At 42.3% G+C, this 16410-nt stretch overlaps 1 protein-coding gene across 1 annotated transcript; it reads left to right on the forward strand.

Moving 5' to 3' along the window:
• Positions 1–50: 50 nt before the first annotated feature.
• Positions 51–13758, forward strand: TXN (thioredoxin). Its single transcript, XM_025888345.2, has 5 exons — positions 51–222; positions 4846–4950; positions 5513–5572; positions 13054–13119; positions 13546–13758. The coding sequence occupies exons 1-5, from the start codon at positions 199–201 to the stop codon at positions 13606–13608; spliced, it is 318 nt and encodes a 105-aa protein (XP_025744130.1). The 5' UTR covers positions 51–198; the 3' UTR covers positions 13609–13758.
• The last annotated feature ends 2652 nt before the right edge of the window (positions 13759–16410 follow it).

Consider the following 16410-nt stretch of genomic DNA (forward strand, 5'->3'; position numbering starts at 1 on the left):
GCCTGGCCGGGGCGCCGTGGCGGGCGCGAGAGGCCCGAGCGGGCGCGCCCCCGCAACACGCACGCCGCGCGTGCCCGCCTGCCCCGCCCCCGGTTGCTATAAAGGGAAGGCGGGCTGTGCCCTCCGCAAGCTCTGTCCGGCGTTTTGGATCCACTTTCATCGGTCTTTACGGTTGCTTGTCAGACCCCAGCCGCCAAAATGGTGAAGCAGATCGAGAGCAAGGTACGCGCTTCCCGGGGTAGCCCAGGGCGCGACGCGCAGCCTCCGTAGCTGGGGAGGGCGAGGGCGAGGGCGGAAGGTGGGCAGGCGCCGCTCCGCAGCCCGGGGGAAGGGGACGCGACGCCTTGGCCTGGGACTGCGGGAAGCCCGGGCTTGGGCGCGCCTGAGGCGGCCGAGCATGCCCGGGAGGAAAGGAGGAGAGGGGCGACGGCGCCCTGGAGGGCGGGCTCTGGGTGCCCAGCGCTGCCCGTGTCCAGTGCGCCGGGCGTTCCCCCCCAAAACGCCTCCTGCACCCCAGTGCTCGGGAAACCCCTGTTGGCAGAGGGGATGGAGTGTGCTCTTGGCTCCCGTCCGTCTCTGGATACGGGCCGGGCAAGGAGATGGAGGGCCCCTTGAAAGAGGCACGGGGTCGCGGGCCGCCACTCCCTCCCGGGTGGGCGGCGTGATCACCCACGTTGGGCAGCGTGAGCTCCCTAGGGAGCGTATCCGGGCTGGAGACCCCGGCTGCCTCCATCAGTGCCCGGCCCCAGAAATGGCGCGTGCTGGCCTCCGCGCAAGGGGGCGGCTCCGGCTGGAGACCCCCCTCGCCTCTACGAGACGGGCCCCGAGGCCGGAGGGGCCCAGGTGGCCTTAAGGAAGTGAGGCCGGGGCCGCGCCCTCGGGACTCCTCCTCTAGCGGCGCAGGGCGTGTTTCCGGCAGCGCTGGCTTTGGAATGACTCAGTCCCCAAGACTGGGCCCAGGGGCCTCCTCTGCCCTACCCGTCCGTGATTCACCCACGGTGGGTGGGTTTCGCTGCAGCCAGGAGTGCCCCCGAGGCGGCCGCGCCCGGCTGTGTGCTCGGCGGCCCTGGGGTACCAGGTGGTGGTTCTGTCCTATTAGGAATGGCCAAGACCGTGTTCCATCTTCGAGAGTTATTGCAAGCCTCATACTCTCCTGCTCGGGAAACTCAGAGCCTGACTTCGTGTTTGGTATACTGTAGCCATTCAAGAAATGTTTGTTAAATGTAGTCAGAAAAGTGAGTGGGAGAACATTGAAGTTGCTGGAACAGTAGAAGACCCTCGAAAGCGTTTACCCTGCGGTACCTCCCATCCCAAGCCCTCGCCCGCCTTGAATGTCTGGACCTGAGAGATGCTGGGTCGCTTTGGAAATTAAGTTTCTCTGTAATGGTGCCTTATCTTTTTGTTAACGTTTAAAATCAGAAAGCTTGTATGATCGTTGTAGTAGATTTAGCAAGAGAGCGATCTTCTATTTCCTAGAAGCAGCTGCAAAGTAGTTGGATTATTTTATGTATCCTGGTTTGTTCCCGAGCTTTTTTTTTTTTTTTTTTTTGGTCTCCCCTCTAGTTTAGCCTGAACCCTTTTTGTGTAATTAGAAGCTTTGTAGTCATTTCAGTATCTGAACACATTGCTGGACATTTAGGCAGTTTTCAGTGCCTTGGTCCATATTTTTGTTCATAACCCTTTGTACAGAGTTCAAGCTGTTTTCTCAGGTTAGGCCCCAGTGCAGTGATTGGGTCAAGTGGTGAGAACCTTTTATTTAAGTCTTGTAAATCCCCAGGAAGCATATGAGAGTGCTCTTTCACTCCACCCCCATCAGCACTGATAGTTTCCCTAAACTAACTTTGGCCAAATCATTATTAGAAAAATTGTATCTCATTTGATTATTAGGGACTCTGAACTCCACCCCCCCACACACACATGTTGATTGACTGACTAATTGCAGTTTATTATCTGCTTGTCCTTAATCAGTTTTTTCCTAATGGCATGTTTTATTGTGTGAGCTTTTATATTAAAATTAGCAACCCTGTCATTTGTTGGAGAGGTCATTAATATGGAATTCCCCCTACTTTTATTCGGTACTTACTGAGTGACAAATATCAGTCTCGTGGGGTTGGGGGTGGGGGTTGCCCAGGGTCTGACCACAACATCAGTATAACCTAATAGGTGAGAACCCATAAAGGAGGGAGAAGACTTTGAGTGGTTTATAGTAGTTGTCTCAGAATCCATACACTACAAACAAAATCAATTGAATCCTGGAACACATCTTTCAGTTTTCCCCTATTTTAGTTGTCATAGTTTTGACACCCTGCTCCCCTCATCAATGAGAAGCTGTGCAAGGGTGACCAGAAATTGGTTACAGACTGGGGCGCAAAGACCCTGATCATCAGTTGGTCTTCAAAATTATGATCCAGGGACATTGATCAAAAGTTAAGCTCCGTTCAATGTTACTTGTAAATGTTGAATACACTTTAGATTTTCATCCTGCTGGACTAAAGTTGGTGCCATTGGCCGTCTAAAGACAGCTCTTTCTGAGGTGTGATAGTTCAGAGCCACTGGTATCTATTTTAGAACAAGTGGGATAATGGACTGTCAATGTGATGAAGAAGAAATCACACAGTTGTATGTTTAAGAATGGTAGCTGCCTTTTATTGAAGGCTTACCTTCTATACATGGGCACTCTTATGCTTGTTAATTACCTTTGGAATGGGCATGTTTAGGAAAAGAGACACTAGAGTCTGTTCTTATCTACCCCAAATACATTGTTTTGTTTTCAGAATATTTAGGTCCATAATGGGGACCTTTATTGTTCCTCATTGTTAGTCTCTGAGTGTTAGACAGCCGTTTTCAAAAGGTGTCTCTTTTGGACAAAAGTATCAGGAGAGAGTTTGTTGTGAAGTTTACACATACCTGGCTCTAACTCCTCAGTTAAGCCAAAAGTTATGTTGCATGCTTCTTTTCTTTTCAGAATTTTAGGTAGTTTTGCTTGAATTTGATTCAGAATTGTTTGGGAAACCATTGAGAGTGTATAATATTTTGCGAGTAATCTCACCAAGTATTTATGGAGGGCCGTGTTCACAAAACAGTGTATTCATCGGACATTATCATTCCTTGATTTTTTTCTTGTCTAACATGGTTCTTGAAGTAAAGAATGACTGGTTTGACTATTTTTTGTTTTGTTTTTTTTAAAGATTTATTTATTTTGAGAGAGAATGAGAGAGAGTACATGAGAGGGGGGAGGGTCAGAGGGAGAAGCAGGCTCCTCGCTGAGCAGGGAGCCCGATGCGGGACTCGATCCCGGGACTCCGGGATCGTGACCTGAACCGAAGGCAGTCGCTTAACCAACTGAGCCACCCAGGTGCCCCTTGACTATTTTTTTTTTAAGATTTTATTTGAGAGTGAAAGAAAGCACAAGCAGGGGGAGCAGCAGGCAGAGGGAGAGGGAGGAGCAGGCTCCCCACTGAGCAGAGAGCCTGATGAGGGACTTGATTCCAGGGCCCTGGGATCATGAGCTGAAGGCAGATGCTTAACCGACTGAGCCACCCAGGCACCCATAGTTTGACGTTTTTTTAAAAAAAAAAATCAGGTTAGAGAAGGCTCCAAATTAAATTCATCTGGACAAACTGGTGATGGTTTGGAAAAATAATTTCTATAATTCTAACTTGTTCTCTCTCTCCCTCCCCCCTACCTAGCCCTCACACACAAATGTCTCCCCACACCCCGAAGGTGGGATGGGAGCTTGTATCTGAATAACGGAAAAGGTTACAGAAGTCAGGACATGGGAATGCCACTTGTGAATTGTTTCTCCAAAAAACATGAAGTAGAAATTAGAAATCTAGAAAAGTAACTGTACTGCAGAGAAATTCACTTCAGATTTTTTTTTTTTTTAATGGTGTTTACTGAATAGGATCTGATACGATTCTTAGCTTTCAAGGGAGGGGAATGTTGGTTTTTAATTAAACCAATGTGACCAGCATTTTCCCCTTGAGGGAGAACCCAGACTTCAGATACAGATACTTAAGGATTGCTCTTAGTTGCCCCAGTGTTGGTAAGCACTAACTGACTAAATTGTGGTTAAAAAGGAGTCCCTTTTAACTAGAAGGTTAGGTTCCTAGGGTTACAGTATCAAAACCATTGGTAAATTATTCAGGGAGATTGATGGTCAGGGATTTCTTGATCAGGTCTCGCTGGTGGAATTTTGACATATTTCTAATGCAAAATAGCACCTAAGGAAAATTCCCTGCATGAGGGACTAGAGCTATCATTTGGTCACCGGTAAGGGCAGAGTTCTGAGATAAAGGGCAGACATCAACAATACACAGTACGATCTTTTCTCTGGAAACCCATTAAGGAGAGTACAGGGAACTATGCTTAATGTCAACAGTGCCCCTCTGAGTGTGAAGGTCTGGGGGAATTTTATTTTCCTTGATATTTTTAAAGCTTTTAACATGTTCCATCGTAGACGATTTTAATCAAAAGTTAGCTTTTAAACTTGTTTTCATTGCAAAATTCTGTGCTTTTGTGACTTGTTCGATCGAAGTGACCCTCTTCATCAATTGATAAGCATTTAGTGCTTGTTTACCATATACCTAAATTTGACGTGGAAACCTAAGAGAAACGTCTTTTCATTTGCTCAGTTTGAATATAGATTGATGAAGACATGATTAATGATACACTATATCCATCATACTTGTTTCATCTTACTAAGTAACACTATACATGAGGATTTTTTTTCAAGTTTATTTGGTTCGTTTTAGTTTATTAAGTTTTTAAAAAGCAGTACGTCACATTCTCTCACATTTGATCAGGACTTTGGGAAATCTAACCTGTGCTTTTTTTTCCTTCTAGTATGCTTTTCAGGAAGCCCTGAACGGTGCAGGGGATAAACTTGTAGTAGTTGACTTCTCGGCCACGTGGTGTGGGCCTTGCAAAATGATCAAGCCTTTCTTTCATGTGAGTATGAAGCTAGTTTATTAGCGTTTCTATATTTCGGGTTGGTAGTGGCAAAGCTAGGAAGGGACAGTGTGGTGTTAGCTATTTGGTCTGAAAGTCATAGTGTCACAATTTAAGGGGCACCTGGCTGGCTCAGGCTGTAGAACATGGACTCTGGATCTCGGGGGTCATGAGTTTGAACCCAGCATTGGGTGTAGAGATTATTTAAAATCTTTCAAAATAATAGTGTAACCACTTAAATAATTTAGTTTTGACAAATGTGTAGCCCACTCAAGACAACTGTCAGAACTTAATTTGGTTGTCTTAAATGGTTTTTCTTTTGCTTCGGGTTGAAACCCCGGCTCTGTTTGAAATTCAGGCCTCAGAAGTTGACGTGCCAAATTCTTTTAGGCTAGGAGGAATTTGATTCAGAGAGACCATATGGCCTTTGTGCTTACCTGGTCCTTTGGATCTTTAATGAGTAGTTTCTACTTTTATTATTTTCTATTTAAGAAGCTTGAGTACAGTGACCGCCATTACCCAGTTCTGAATCTTTCTGGATTTTTCATTTAAAATTTTCCAGTCCCTCTCTGAGAAGTACTCCAATGTGGTGTTCCTTGAAGTAGACGTGGATGACTGTCAGGTATGTGCCTGGAAATTTGGACTGCTACTGACCTTTTCACATTGGCCTTTTTCTCTGAATTGCAAGTGCTTGTTTTCATACATGTCAAGTAATATGAGAACTACAGTCCTAGCCAGAAAAGGTAATTGTGCCAATTATGAGCTTATCCTAGCTGTCAGGAACTATGTATATCACATCCTAAAATAAGCATAAAAACAGATTGAGGCTCTGTACCTTACCAGTCACCTTTCTAAAAGCTTAGACATTCAGTGTAACACTGAGGTGCTCAGGAAATCGATATTGAATTTGATTATAACTAAATCTATAGACTTAAAAATTGGGAGACAACTTTTAAGATTCTTAGTGAACTAGTGACATGAGAAAGTATAATCACAAGCTCACTCATCTTGCTTGTTTTTAGTCAATTGGAAAACGCAATGTTGTAAAGAGCACACACCAAGGTGCTTGATAGAGAGCAGAGAGAGTAATTTGGAGGGAAATTTGAGGGTTGATTTAATTTTACAAACGCTTATTTCAGAGTTTATGTACCCAGTACTCTTCCACATGCTTTATAAGTATTGATTCATCTAATCCTTGGTGCTGTCCATCCCCATTTTACAGATGAGAAAACAGAGAGGTTGTCCATGGAGTTACAGTTAGTAAGTGGCAGAGTCCGGAGTTAAAGTGAAGCCCTTGTTCTTCAGAGGAGGCTCTGGCCCAGGGTGGGTACAGATCCCATTCCTGGCCTAAGACTTGCTTCCCATACAGCCCACTGAACTAGGATAGCTTGTTCATGTTCAAGAACAGCACCTAGGAGTTCTTTACAGATATATGGACATTTTTCCCTTAGCCGCAGGGAGGCAGGAGGGTTTAGGGTATAAGGTGGCCAAAAGGGTGCTCACCTGGGTTCCAGGCCTGACTCTGGGACTTCTGCTTTAGGCTAACGTCTCTTGTCCCTTGAGCTTTAAGACCAGGTCTTAATGCCTGCCCCATTAGCCTCCAGGGGTGGCTTGTTCAACATTGGGTTTTCCAATTGACTAAAAACAAGCAAGATGAGTGAGCTTGAGCAGACATGGAGTATTTAATAAAGGTACTGAAAGGTTTATAAAAACAGGTATATGGCAGTATTTTCTAAACCTGTGAGGACCTACCATCAACCATGTTGCTTTTTCTTAGCACATTTTCTGATTCCATGCTCAGGCCTTTACTGGTGGGGTCTTCTCTACCTGGCACATGCTTTCTTTTCATACCTCAGAAACTCCTAGCTGTAAGCTTCACATCTTCTCCAGGAACCTCTCCCCACCCAGACTAGGTTAGCTTCCTTCCCTCCGTGTCTCCATGTCATCCTCTACCTTGCTTTTCCCCTTGCATCTATGGTAGTAGAATGGGGTGGATCCCCTGCCTAGACTTCCTGCTTTACTTTCCTGCTTCATGTGAGCCTTCATAAAATGGCAGTGTTTATCCAGCGTCATAAAGGAGTTGTCAGGTGTGATGATCCCTAGAATGTGCCTACAGTAGTGCCTGGCACGTGTTCAGTGAATCTTAGCTAGTATTACAGTCTTTTTGTCTGTCCTTTACCATTAGTCCCTATGAGTTTCTTGGGACCAGAGACTCTCTTATTTACCTGGCCGGCATGTAGTAGGTATAGAATGAATTTATTATATAAGGTAAAGTGATTGTTCTGAGGTGTTCCAGAGTTTTAAGAAAATGAGAGTAGATGGCAGGTGCTTGTGAACAAATTCTTGCTCCCAAATCTAAACCTAATTTACGCTTATTTTTTCTATATGGTCACTTTAGCCAGGTGAAAATGGTACCTGGAAGGGACTAGAGAGATTGCTGACTGGTACTGTGACCCTATTAGATAGTAAGTGACTCTCCCAAGTTTTTATTGGGAAGTAATAATATGTGCTAGATGCTCTGCTAGGCTGTCTGCGTGCAGTAGGTCCTTTAGTCCCCATGCAGCCCTGATAACCGTTTTTATTAGTACTCCCCTAGAACAGATAACGGGACTGTACCACAAGAGGAGGGTAGCTCAGTCAAAGCAGGTTGACCCCTTGCACCTTGCCAGACAGGTGTTCTCAAACCTTGGGGGGAAAGACACACAGAGCAGGCAAGGACTTTGGTGTGACGGAACCCTTCCTTCATGTCTGATTAGCAGATACGCCCTCAAAACTTTCTAGACCTTGGAGTAACCCTCTCACAAGTTGGGGACCTTTCACTTTGCCTCTGTATTGTAAAGATTGAACAACGCACCGTGTTTGTGTTTGAATACCTTTAACGATACTATTACAACACCATCTAGATAGCCTCATTGACCTGTTAAGGAGATAAAAATTGAACTAATTCCAGAATCCTTTGGTCCCATACATGTAACAGTGTCTGTCAGCCTCTACTCACCTGGCCATTCTGAATTACCCTCCTTGCTAATTCTATCAAAAAGCAGTTCGTTAAACAGGCAGTTTTTTCCTCATGGAATTTGCCACTCTAGGTAAAACCATCCCCTCATTTCGACTCTAAAATAGAGACAAGGGATAAAAATTACATCAGTCACATTTCTCAGTATTAGATCATATCATTAATGGGTGAAATTTTTAATGACTGGACTAATTTTTAAATTTTTGTGCAGATAATTCCCTGCTGATGAATTTCAGATTTAGGGTACTTTGTAGTGTCTTCGGCATAAGCAACATATTTTTTTTTAATTTTTTTACTGTTATGTTAATCACCATGCATTACATCATTAGTTTTTGATGTAGTGTTCCATGATTGTTTGTGCATAACACCCAGTGCTCCACGCAGAACGTGCCCTCTTTAATACCCATCACCAGGCTAACCCATCACCCCACCCCCTCCCCTCTAGAATCCTCAGTTTGTTTCTCAGAGTCCATCGTCTCTCATGGTTCATCTCCCCCTCCGATTTACTCCCCTTCATTCCTCCCCTCCTGTTTTTTTTTTCTTAACATATATTGCATTATTTGTTTCAGAGGTACAGATCTGTGATTCAACAGTCTTGCACACTTCACAGCGCTCACCATAGCACATACCCTCCCCAATGTCTATCACCCAGCCACCCCATCCCTCCCACCCCCCCCACCACTCCAGCAACCCTCAGTTTGTTTCCTGAGATTAAGAATTCCTCATATCAGTGAGGTCATATGATACATGTCTTTCTCTGATTGACCTATTTCACTCAGCATAACACCCTCCAGTTCCATCCACGTCGTTGCAAATGGCAAGATCCCATTCCTTTTGAGGGCTGCATAATATTCCATTGTGTATATATACCACATCTTCTTTATCCATTCATCTGTCGATGGACATCTTGGCTCTTTCCACAGTTTGGCTATTGTGGACATTGCTAAGCAACATATAATTTTAATAGAAGTCTCTGTAAGCACTTGGGCAGGAAGCAGTTACCTTTTAGGTATAATAGAATGAACCAGAAATTTTTCCAGGGCCTGGAATAATTAGGAGGCATGGGCATATAATGTGATACACAAAGAAAATTTTGTATTTATAGAAAACTTAGGAGGCCCAGTCCTTTGGAAAATGATAGACTTGACTCTAGGCCAGACTCTGTATAGGGTAGGATACTTACTTTGTAAATTAAAACAAGAAACAAAGTAATTTAGACCGGATAATTGTGCAACCTTTTAGAACAAGGTGTGTTTCTGTTTTGATTAGATGAGTTAATAGGAGTGACAAAAGCAAGTTTAAAGTTACTTTGGCTGTAGGGAGTTTTAAGCTAGAAAGCAATGAAACTAAATTTAGTAAGGTAAAAAGTAGTCTTATTACACTTACTAATAAAAACAAAAAATCAGATTGGGCAAAACTATAGGGATGGAGAACAGATTGCGGCAGAGGGCTGGGGGAGGATGGGAGTATGAAGGAGCTGCTGAGGAAATTTTAGGGGAGGGAAGGAACGGTTCTGTATCTTGATTTTTGGTGTTACATGACTGCATTTGTCAGAACTCACAGAACTTAAACATTCCATAAAAAGTGAATTTCACTATGTTTTTAAAATTCCAGATTGTTTATAAAAACAGGTTGGAGGTATTGGTTTTATTTTTAAGTGAGGAAAGTGACCTTTAGAGTCACTATCGGAATAGGCAAATTAGTCCATAAAAGATCTTACTAGACAGGTGTACTGTGTTCCTGGATAGTGACTCATTATTATTAAAATGTCAGTACTCCCAAATTTGTCTGATGCAATCTCAATCTGACATTTTGGGGCCGTTGATTGACATTCTGAAATAATACAGTCAGGAAAGTCCTGGAAAGTATAAAAACAAACACTGACTGGGAGAGAAGTTGTAGGGGATGAGAAAGGGCAAGCCCCCAAAAAATACAGTGTAGTAGCTGCACTTATGAACGCAGTGTGGTCTTGTAACCAGAGTAGGGAGGTATACCCATGGAATAGAATAGAAAGTAAAAAAAAAAAAAAATAGCGTCTGTTAAGCATGTATTAATGATTAACTGCTAGGGGTTAAGGTGCTGCAGCTCTGCTTCATTTCCTTAAATGTCTTGTCGGTTTTACTTGGGAATAAACAAAAATTCTAGAAAATACTGAACATACTTAGAGAAATGATGGACATTGTTAAGCACATTAACCATTCTGGTTCTTGTAGTGTCAAGAACTTAACCGTTTTCCTCTCTTGCCACTTGAGGAAATGGGCCTGGAAAAATTCTGTCACAGAACTGAAGTCTGATGCCTAAGCTAAAGCCCATGCTTTCAATGAATGGGGTAGAGAAGGGCTGATGGCAAAAATCATGATAAATATTGATCAGTTAATACACATGCAAATTGGGAGGTCATTTTGATATGTATCTAGAGCCCTTAAAAGGAGCATGGTTCTTTTTCTTAGCAATTCTGCTGCTGGGGGTGGTGACTGAACCAGATGCAGAGATATCTGTATAGGAAGATGCAAGTGTTTACTTGAAGCAAAAATCAAAGCCTTTTACATATTGACCAGTGGATTAGTTCCATTGATGCCATGTCCATGGGACCATAAAAAAGAACTGTGTACTTTTTCATGGGGAAAAGTCCATTGTATGTACATTATACCGAGTATATAGGTATAAGGTCCCTAATATGTGTACCATGCACACAGCATAGGTTTTATTAAGTGTTTAGATAGAATAGTAAGATGTTTATAGTAGCTAGCTGAGAATAGGAATAGTTTCCCTCTTCCAGTTTTTCTGCAAATTGAATGTGGGTTATACTTAAGTGAATAAAAATGATCTTAAGATCAGCAATTTCACTTTATTCATAAGGATGTACATAAATTGCAAATAACAAAGCCTCACTTTGGGGGATTAAAGTATGGTTTGGAATCCTAGGTCACTTTAAAAGAAACAAAACAGCAAACTGAAAACTCCATTCTTTAAAAATTTACCATGTAAAGATCTGACCGCAATTTTTAAAAGTATTTTAAAAATCTTGTTCATCCTCTTCTCTCAAAGCATTGACACCACTTCTGAGCATTCATCTTTTTTCCAGTTTTAGGATTTTATTGTAAATTAAGCAGTTGTACCAATGTAGGAATGCTGAACTGGGTAGGTGAGGGGTAAGGCATCCGGAATCTGAGAACATCGATTAGACTATCACGTTCATTGACTGAGAGGAGACCCTCTATTTTCTGTTGAAAATCTTTCTCATTTGGAAAGTTGTGCTGACTGTCCAGGTTCCTTTTACCTGCCTTTGTGATACAGCTCAGTCAGGCCCCCTGGGAGTTTCCGATTAGAAGTGGGAAAGAGGATAGCTCAGCGTTTTCAGGTGGCTGCCCTTCTACCATAAATATGAAACAAAACGAACACCCTTCTCCTTTTGAAGCTTCTGCCAACTGCATGAAAGGTAGTGTCCAACCAGTGGCTTCCATGTGCACAAGAAAGGGAAGGGGCTGAGGCAAACAGCTGCTCTCCCCAGTGCTGTGAGGGGTGAGCCTGGTGTTCCCAATACTCAAGTTTAAGAGGTATCTGCTATTGGTCAACCAGTGCAGAGATTTGCTCTAAGCTCTTGTACGAGCCAAGCAACGTATCTGGACCAGATTCAGCCCCCTAGACTACCAGTTTTCATGTTTTACCTCAGCCAGTCCCCCTCTCCCTTTCTAACTTGTCATCTTCTAATTTCCCGAATCCTCAGCCACAGTTCTTCCAGAACCTGGACACATGCAGTTCATAGTCTCCCTGTCACCTCCTCACCCCATTTTCAATCTTGGATGCTCTTGCCACAAGGGAATTACTGGAATTGTAGAACCTTCATTTTGGTGGTCTTATCACATGTTCTTGGTAACTTCCGTGGGCATTCCGAACCTATTAGGCATTTTTATCCCAGTCATGACTGTCCTTGTGCCTCTTTGTCAGCCAGCATTTAGAGGAAAAGTCAAGGTTATCTGGAAGGAACTCCCAACAGTAGTGACCACTACCCTTCCTGCCCAAGCTACCAGCAAAGCAAATTTATAAAGCTCTAAAACCACACTTTTTTCCCCCCAGTCTCAGAGGAGGAGGTGAACTTAGGCCGACACACTGCCATTGCTAGGGGCTCGGACGGCTCCATTTTTTTCAATCCTGTGCCCTCCCGAATACTAAACTAGAAGTCACCACGACACCTTTCTTTCCTCTGTAAGCACTTTGGGTTCTGTGATCTGGTTCTCAGAACTCAGCCCCCTTGGGTGCTGTCCTTCGCTGCCATGTGGTTCTACCTTTCTTTCCCAAGCCTCTTGAGGACCATTCGGACATTTTCAATCCCTAATGGATCTCTCCATCTGAAACTCTTGCCCAAAACCATTTTCCGAGGTATTTCCCCCCAACCCTTGTGTGAACAAGGTATCGAGAAGGGGGTGGGTGTTAGAAGTTCTCATTTAGTGTTCCGGTAATAGAATTAGGGAATGCTTGATACTTGAAGCACCTTTGTTTCTGATATGCAGCCAGATTTAAGAACCTGCAAGTAAATGTTTAAAGCAGAAAGAAGTGGTGTGGAGCTTTGCCTTTAGGTTCCTAGGCCTTTGTTCTTGAACAGTTCTTTGGTGAGTGAATTGTTGGTTCTCTTGCTAACGCTGTGTTTTAGTCTTTATGACCATCAGCTGTTGACTCCACTGCCATAATAAGACTGGAAAAACTAGGAACAGTACTAATTCTGAGGAATAGTTAAGATTATAATCCTGAGTATAGTTAGAGAAGGATTTGTTATTGCTTCTTTACACTTGAAATGGCCAAGATATAATTGGATTAAACAACTCACTGGGTCACTGTATTTATCTGATGCATTCTGCTTGTTGGTGCCCCCCCCAAGAGGGGCGTGCATGTTAATTTTCATTGAGAACATAACCAGTTTGGCTTTTGTGCTGCCATTTCATTCATTCTATCAATTTTCATATGCTTAAAAAATATCCTGATGCTGACTTGTGAGGTATATAACGGGGTGGAACAAGTCTGGTTAGAGATTACTTCTGTGAAAGCCCAACCCTCAGTCTTGTTCTTATCCTTTCTCTTCACCCCCGCAGGATGTTGCTTCAGAGTGTGAAGTCAAGTGCATGCCAACCTTCCAGTTTTTTAAAAAGGGACAGAAGGTAGGTACATCTGACCTTATATCCAGCTGGCCAATAGGAAAACATGGTGTAAATTAAGAGAGTGAAGGGACTCATCCCTTCACATGGAAAAGCCTGTCCCCATATTCTACTTTCAATAAGTACATGCTGTGACATCTGATTGAAAATTGATCTTTGTTAGAACTGGTCACTAATCCCATGATTGGTGCTTCATATTTGTTAGTATATTTATCTTTGAGAGGTAAGAAATTTTATCTGTCTTTAACACAAACTAAGGGGGTGGAACCCTGTTTTTAACCTAAAATGTATATCTCTGGCTTACAACTAGCTCTTTCAAGTAAGATTATACTTCTTCTCCCTCTGCCTTCCCCCATTCTGTGATATCTCAGTCACAAAATATAGCTAAAATGCTACATCCCTAACCGCAATTCAATATTTTCTTAACAGGTGGGTGAATTTTCTGGAGCTAATAAGGAAAAACTTGAAGCCACCATAAATGAATTAATCTAATTATGTTTTCTGAAAACATAACCAGCCCTTGGCTGTTGAAAACTTGTAATTTTTTTTATTTACAAAAAGGAAAGATCAAGTAGGAAGACTATATGCAACTTCCATCTGATTATAAGTGACAATAAAATATTAATTCTACCCTTTTTAAAACTGTCTGGTGTCTTTGAATAGCTTTCAGACTAAATGAAATGTGGCCATTAGATGACATTTAATGTCCTAATTTCATATATTCTTGATAACTTTTTAGTGACTTTGTAGGCCACTGATTAAGATTAAAAATCTCGTTGGGCGCAATGCAGATAAGGGGGTGGTATAATTGTTTGACTCCTGTGAACAGAGAAAATCATGTTCTGTGTTCTAGCAGGTATATATCTACCGCTGTGTGAATGATCCTCAGGACCAAAATTGAGCTCCACCCGTGAAGGAATTTTCTCTGGTTTGAGATTCCATTCTCAAAGGCCACAGTGAGCTGCTGTTTTGCTAGTGGTAGCTGAGTCCTATTCTATCCATTATAGCACTTCTTCATGGTTGGTTCACAAGGGAGTTCTGCAAACATTGCCATGGGAATTTTGATTCTCTCAAAGTATCTAAAACTGGTTTTATAGGCCAGATGGACATACTAACCTAAGTGGTAAAGGGTGTGGCATTTACTGGTTATTTCATTAAAGAACATTGATCTTTGAAACCCTTAATGTTACAGAATAGAGAGCCTAGGAATAAACCCACACGTGTGCTCAGTCTGTGACAAGAGTGTACAATGGAGAAGAGTCTCCAATAAATGGTATTGGGAAAATCGGACAGCTACATGCAAGAGATGAAACTGGGCCACTTTCCTACACCATATGCAAAAAAACCTAAATTTGAGAGACCTGAAAGTATAAAACTCCTAGTACTCAGACATCAGCCCCAGCAATGTTTTTCTAGATGTGTCTCAGGCAAAGGAAAAGAAAAGCAAAGATAGCGGGACTACAACCAAACTAAAGCTTTTGCACAGAGAAGGAAACCAGCAGAAGGCAACCTACTGCATGGGAGGAAGTAATGCAAATGATAGGTCTAATAAGGGGTTGATAATCCAAAATAAAGAATTTACACAATACCAAAATAATCTGATTTTAAAAATGGACAGAACCTGAATAGACATTTTTCCAAAGAGGACATACAGATCAGCCAACAGACACATGAAAAGATGCTCCAACATCACTCATCATCAGGAAAATGCAAATCAAAACCACAATGAGATATCACCTCACACCTGTCAGAAGGGCTAGAATCAAAAAGTAACAAGTCTTGACAAGGATGTGGAGAAAAAGGAACCCTTGTGCACTGTTGGTGGGAATGTAAATTGGTGCAGCCACTGGAAAATTGTGGAGTTTCCTCAAAAAAATTAAGCACATAATCCAGTAATTCCACTACTAGGTAATTACCTATCAAAAAACAAAACACTGATTTAAAAAGAGACATGCACCTATATGTTTATTGCAGCATTATTTACAATAGCCAAGATAGGGAAGTACCCAAGTGTTCAGTGATAGATGACTGGATAGAGATATGGTATGTGTATATATACACAATGGAGTATTAGTCATAAAAAAATGAGATCTTGCCATTTGCAACACGTGTAGCCTAGAGAGTATTATGCAAAATGAAATAAAATACCATAGGATTTCACTTATATGTGGAATCTAAACAAGAATGAACAAACAGAATCAGACCTATAAATACAGAGAACTGACGGTTGCCAGGGCAGAGGGGGTGGAGTGGTAGATGGGCAAAATGGGTGAAAGGGAGTAAGATCCAAGTCTGGAATGAATAAGTCACAAGGATAAAAAGGTACAGCACAGGGAATAAAATCAGTGATATTATAATAGTGTTATGACAGATGGTAACAACATTTGTGAGCATAGAATATATAGATTTATCACTGTTGTACATTTGAAATTAATGTGTGTCAACTATTTTTTAAAAAATTTTTTTCAATGGGAAAAAAAAAATCAAACCCAGAGTATAAAAAAAAAGTTTTTGTGTTCTAGACACAGCAAAGGGCTAGAGGCATTAATACAGTTTTTAAATTTGTATAATGAAAATCATAGAATTAATCATATGCAGTGCACCATCCTTATGTTAATATCTACAACAATCCTAGAAGATAGGTACCGTGATCCCATTTTCCCAGTGAAGAAACAGGCAAAGAGGTTAACTCTGGTGTCACACCAGTCAGTAGAAGATCGGCGATTTGAACGAAGGGAATCTGGAGCCCATATACGTACTCTCAACCATTATACTGCCTCCCAGTTAAAAATCTGAACTAGTAAAACAATGAGCCCTTACCTAGTTTCTTTCCTCATCTAAAATTGGGATGCTGAACTTAGAGAAGATCTCCCAAAATAAGTGAATATCTTTTCTGTGCTAGATAGGACTACAGCTATGAATAAGACACCCTTCCCACAGAGCTTATAACTCTAGAAAGGAAGGCAAACTAGTGAATTGTAGCCTAGTATATCCTAGGAGGCCAAAACAAATGGGCACAGTAATTGAGAACAGAGGGACTTGCTTTGGATGGAGTGGTTGAGGGGACTAAGCTGTGAGACCTGATGAATGAAAAGGACTCCAACATGCAAAGAGCCAGGGAACCCATGACAGTAGAGAGAACAGCACAAAGGCCCGGAGTCAAGAAAAAGCTTGGTATAGCAGAACCATCAAGAGCATGAAATAAAGCTGGATAGAGTGGCAGGGCCCAGTAATCTGAGGCCTTCCTTATAGGTGCAAAGGGAAGCCATTGTAGGGTAAGCCAGAGATAATGTG

Source organism: Callorhinus ursinus, unplaced genomic scaffold (genome assembly GCF_003265705.2).
Source record: "Callorhinus ursinus isolate GAN/ISIS: 27379988/994484 unplaced genomic scaffold, GSC_fseal_2.0 scaffold24, whole genome shotgun sequence".
NCBI classification, from domain to species: domain Eukaryota; kingdom Metazoa; phylum Chordata; class Mammalia; order Carnivora; family Otariidae; genus Callorhinus; species Callorhinus ursinus.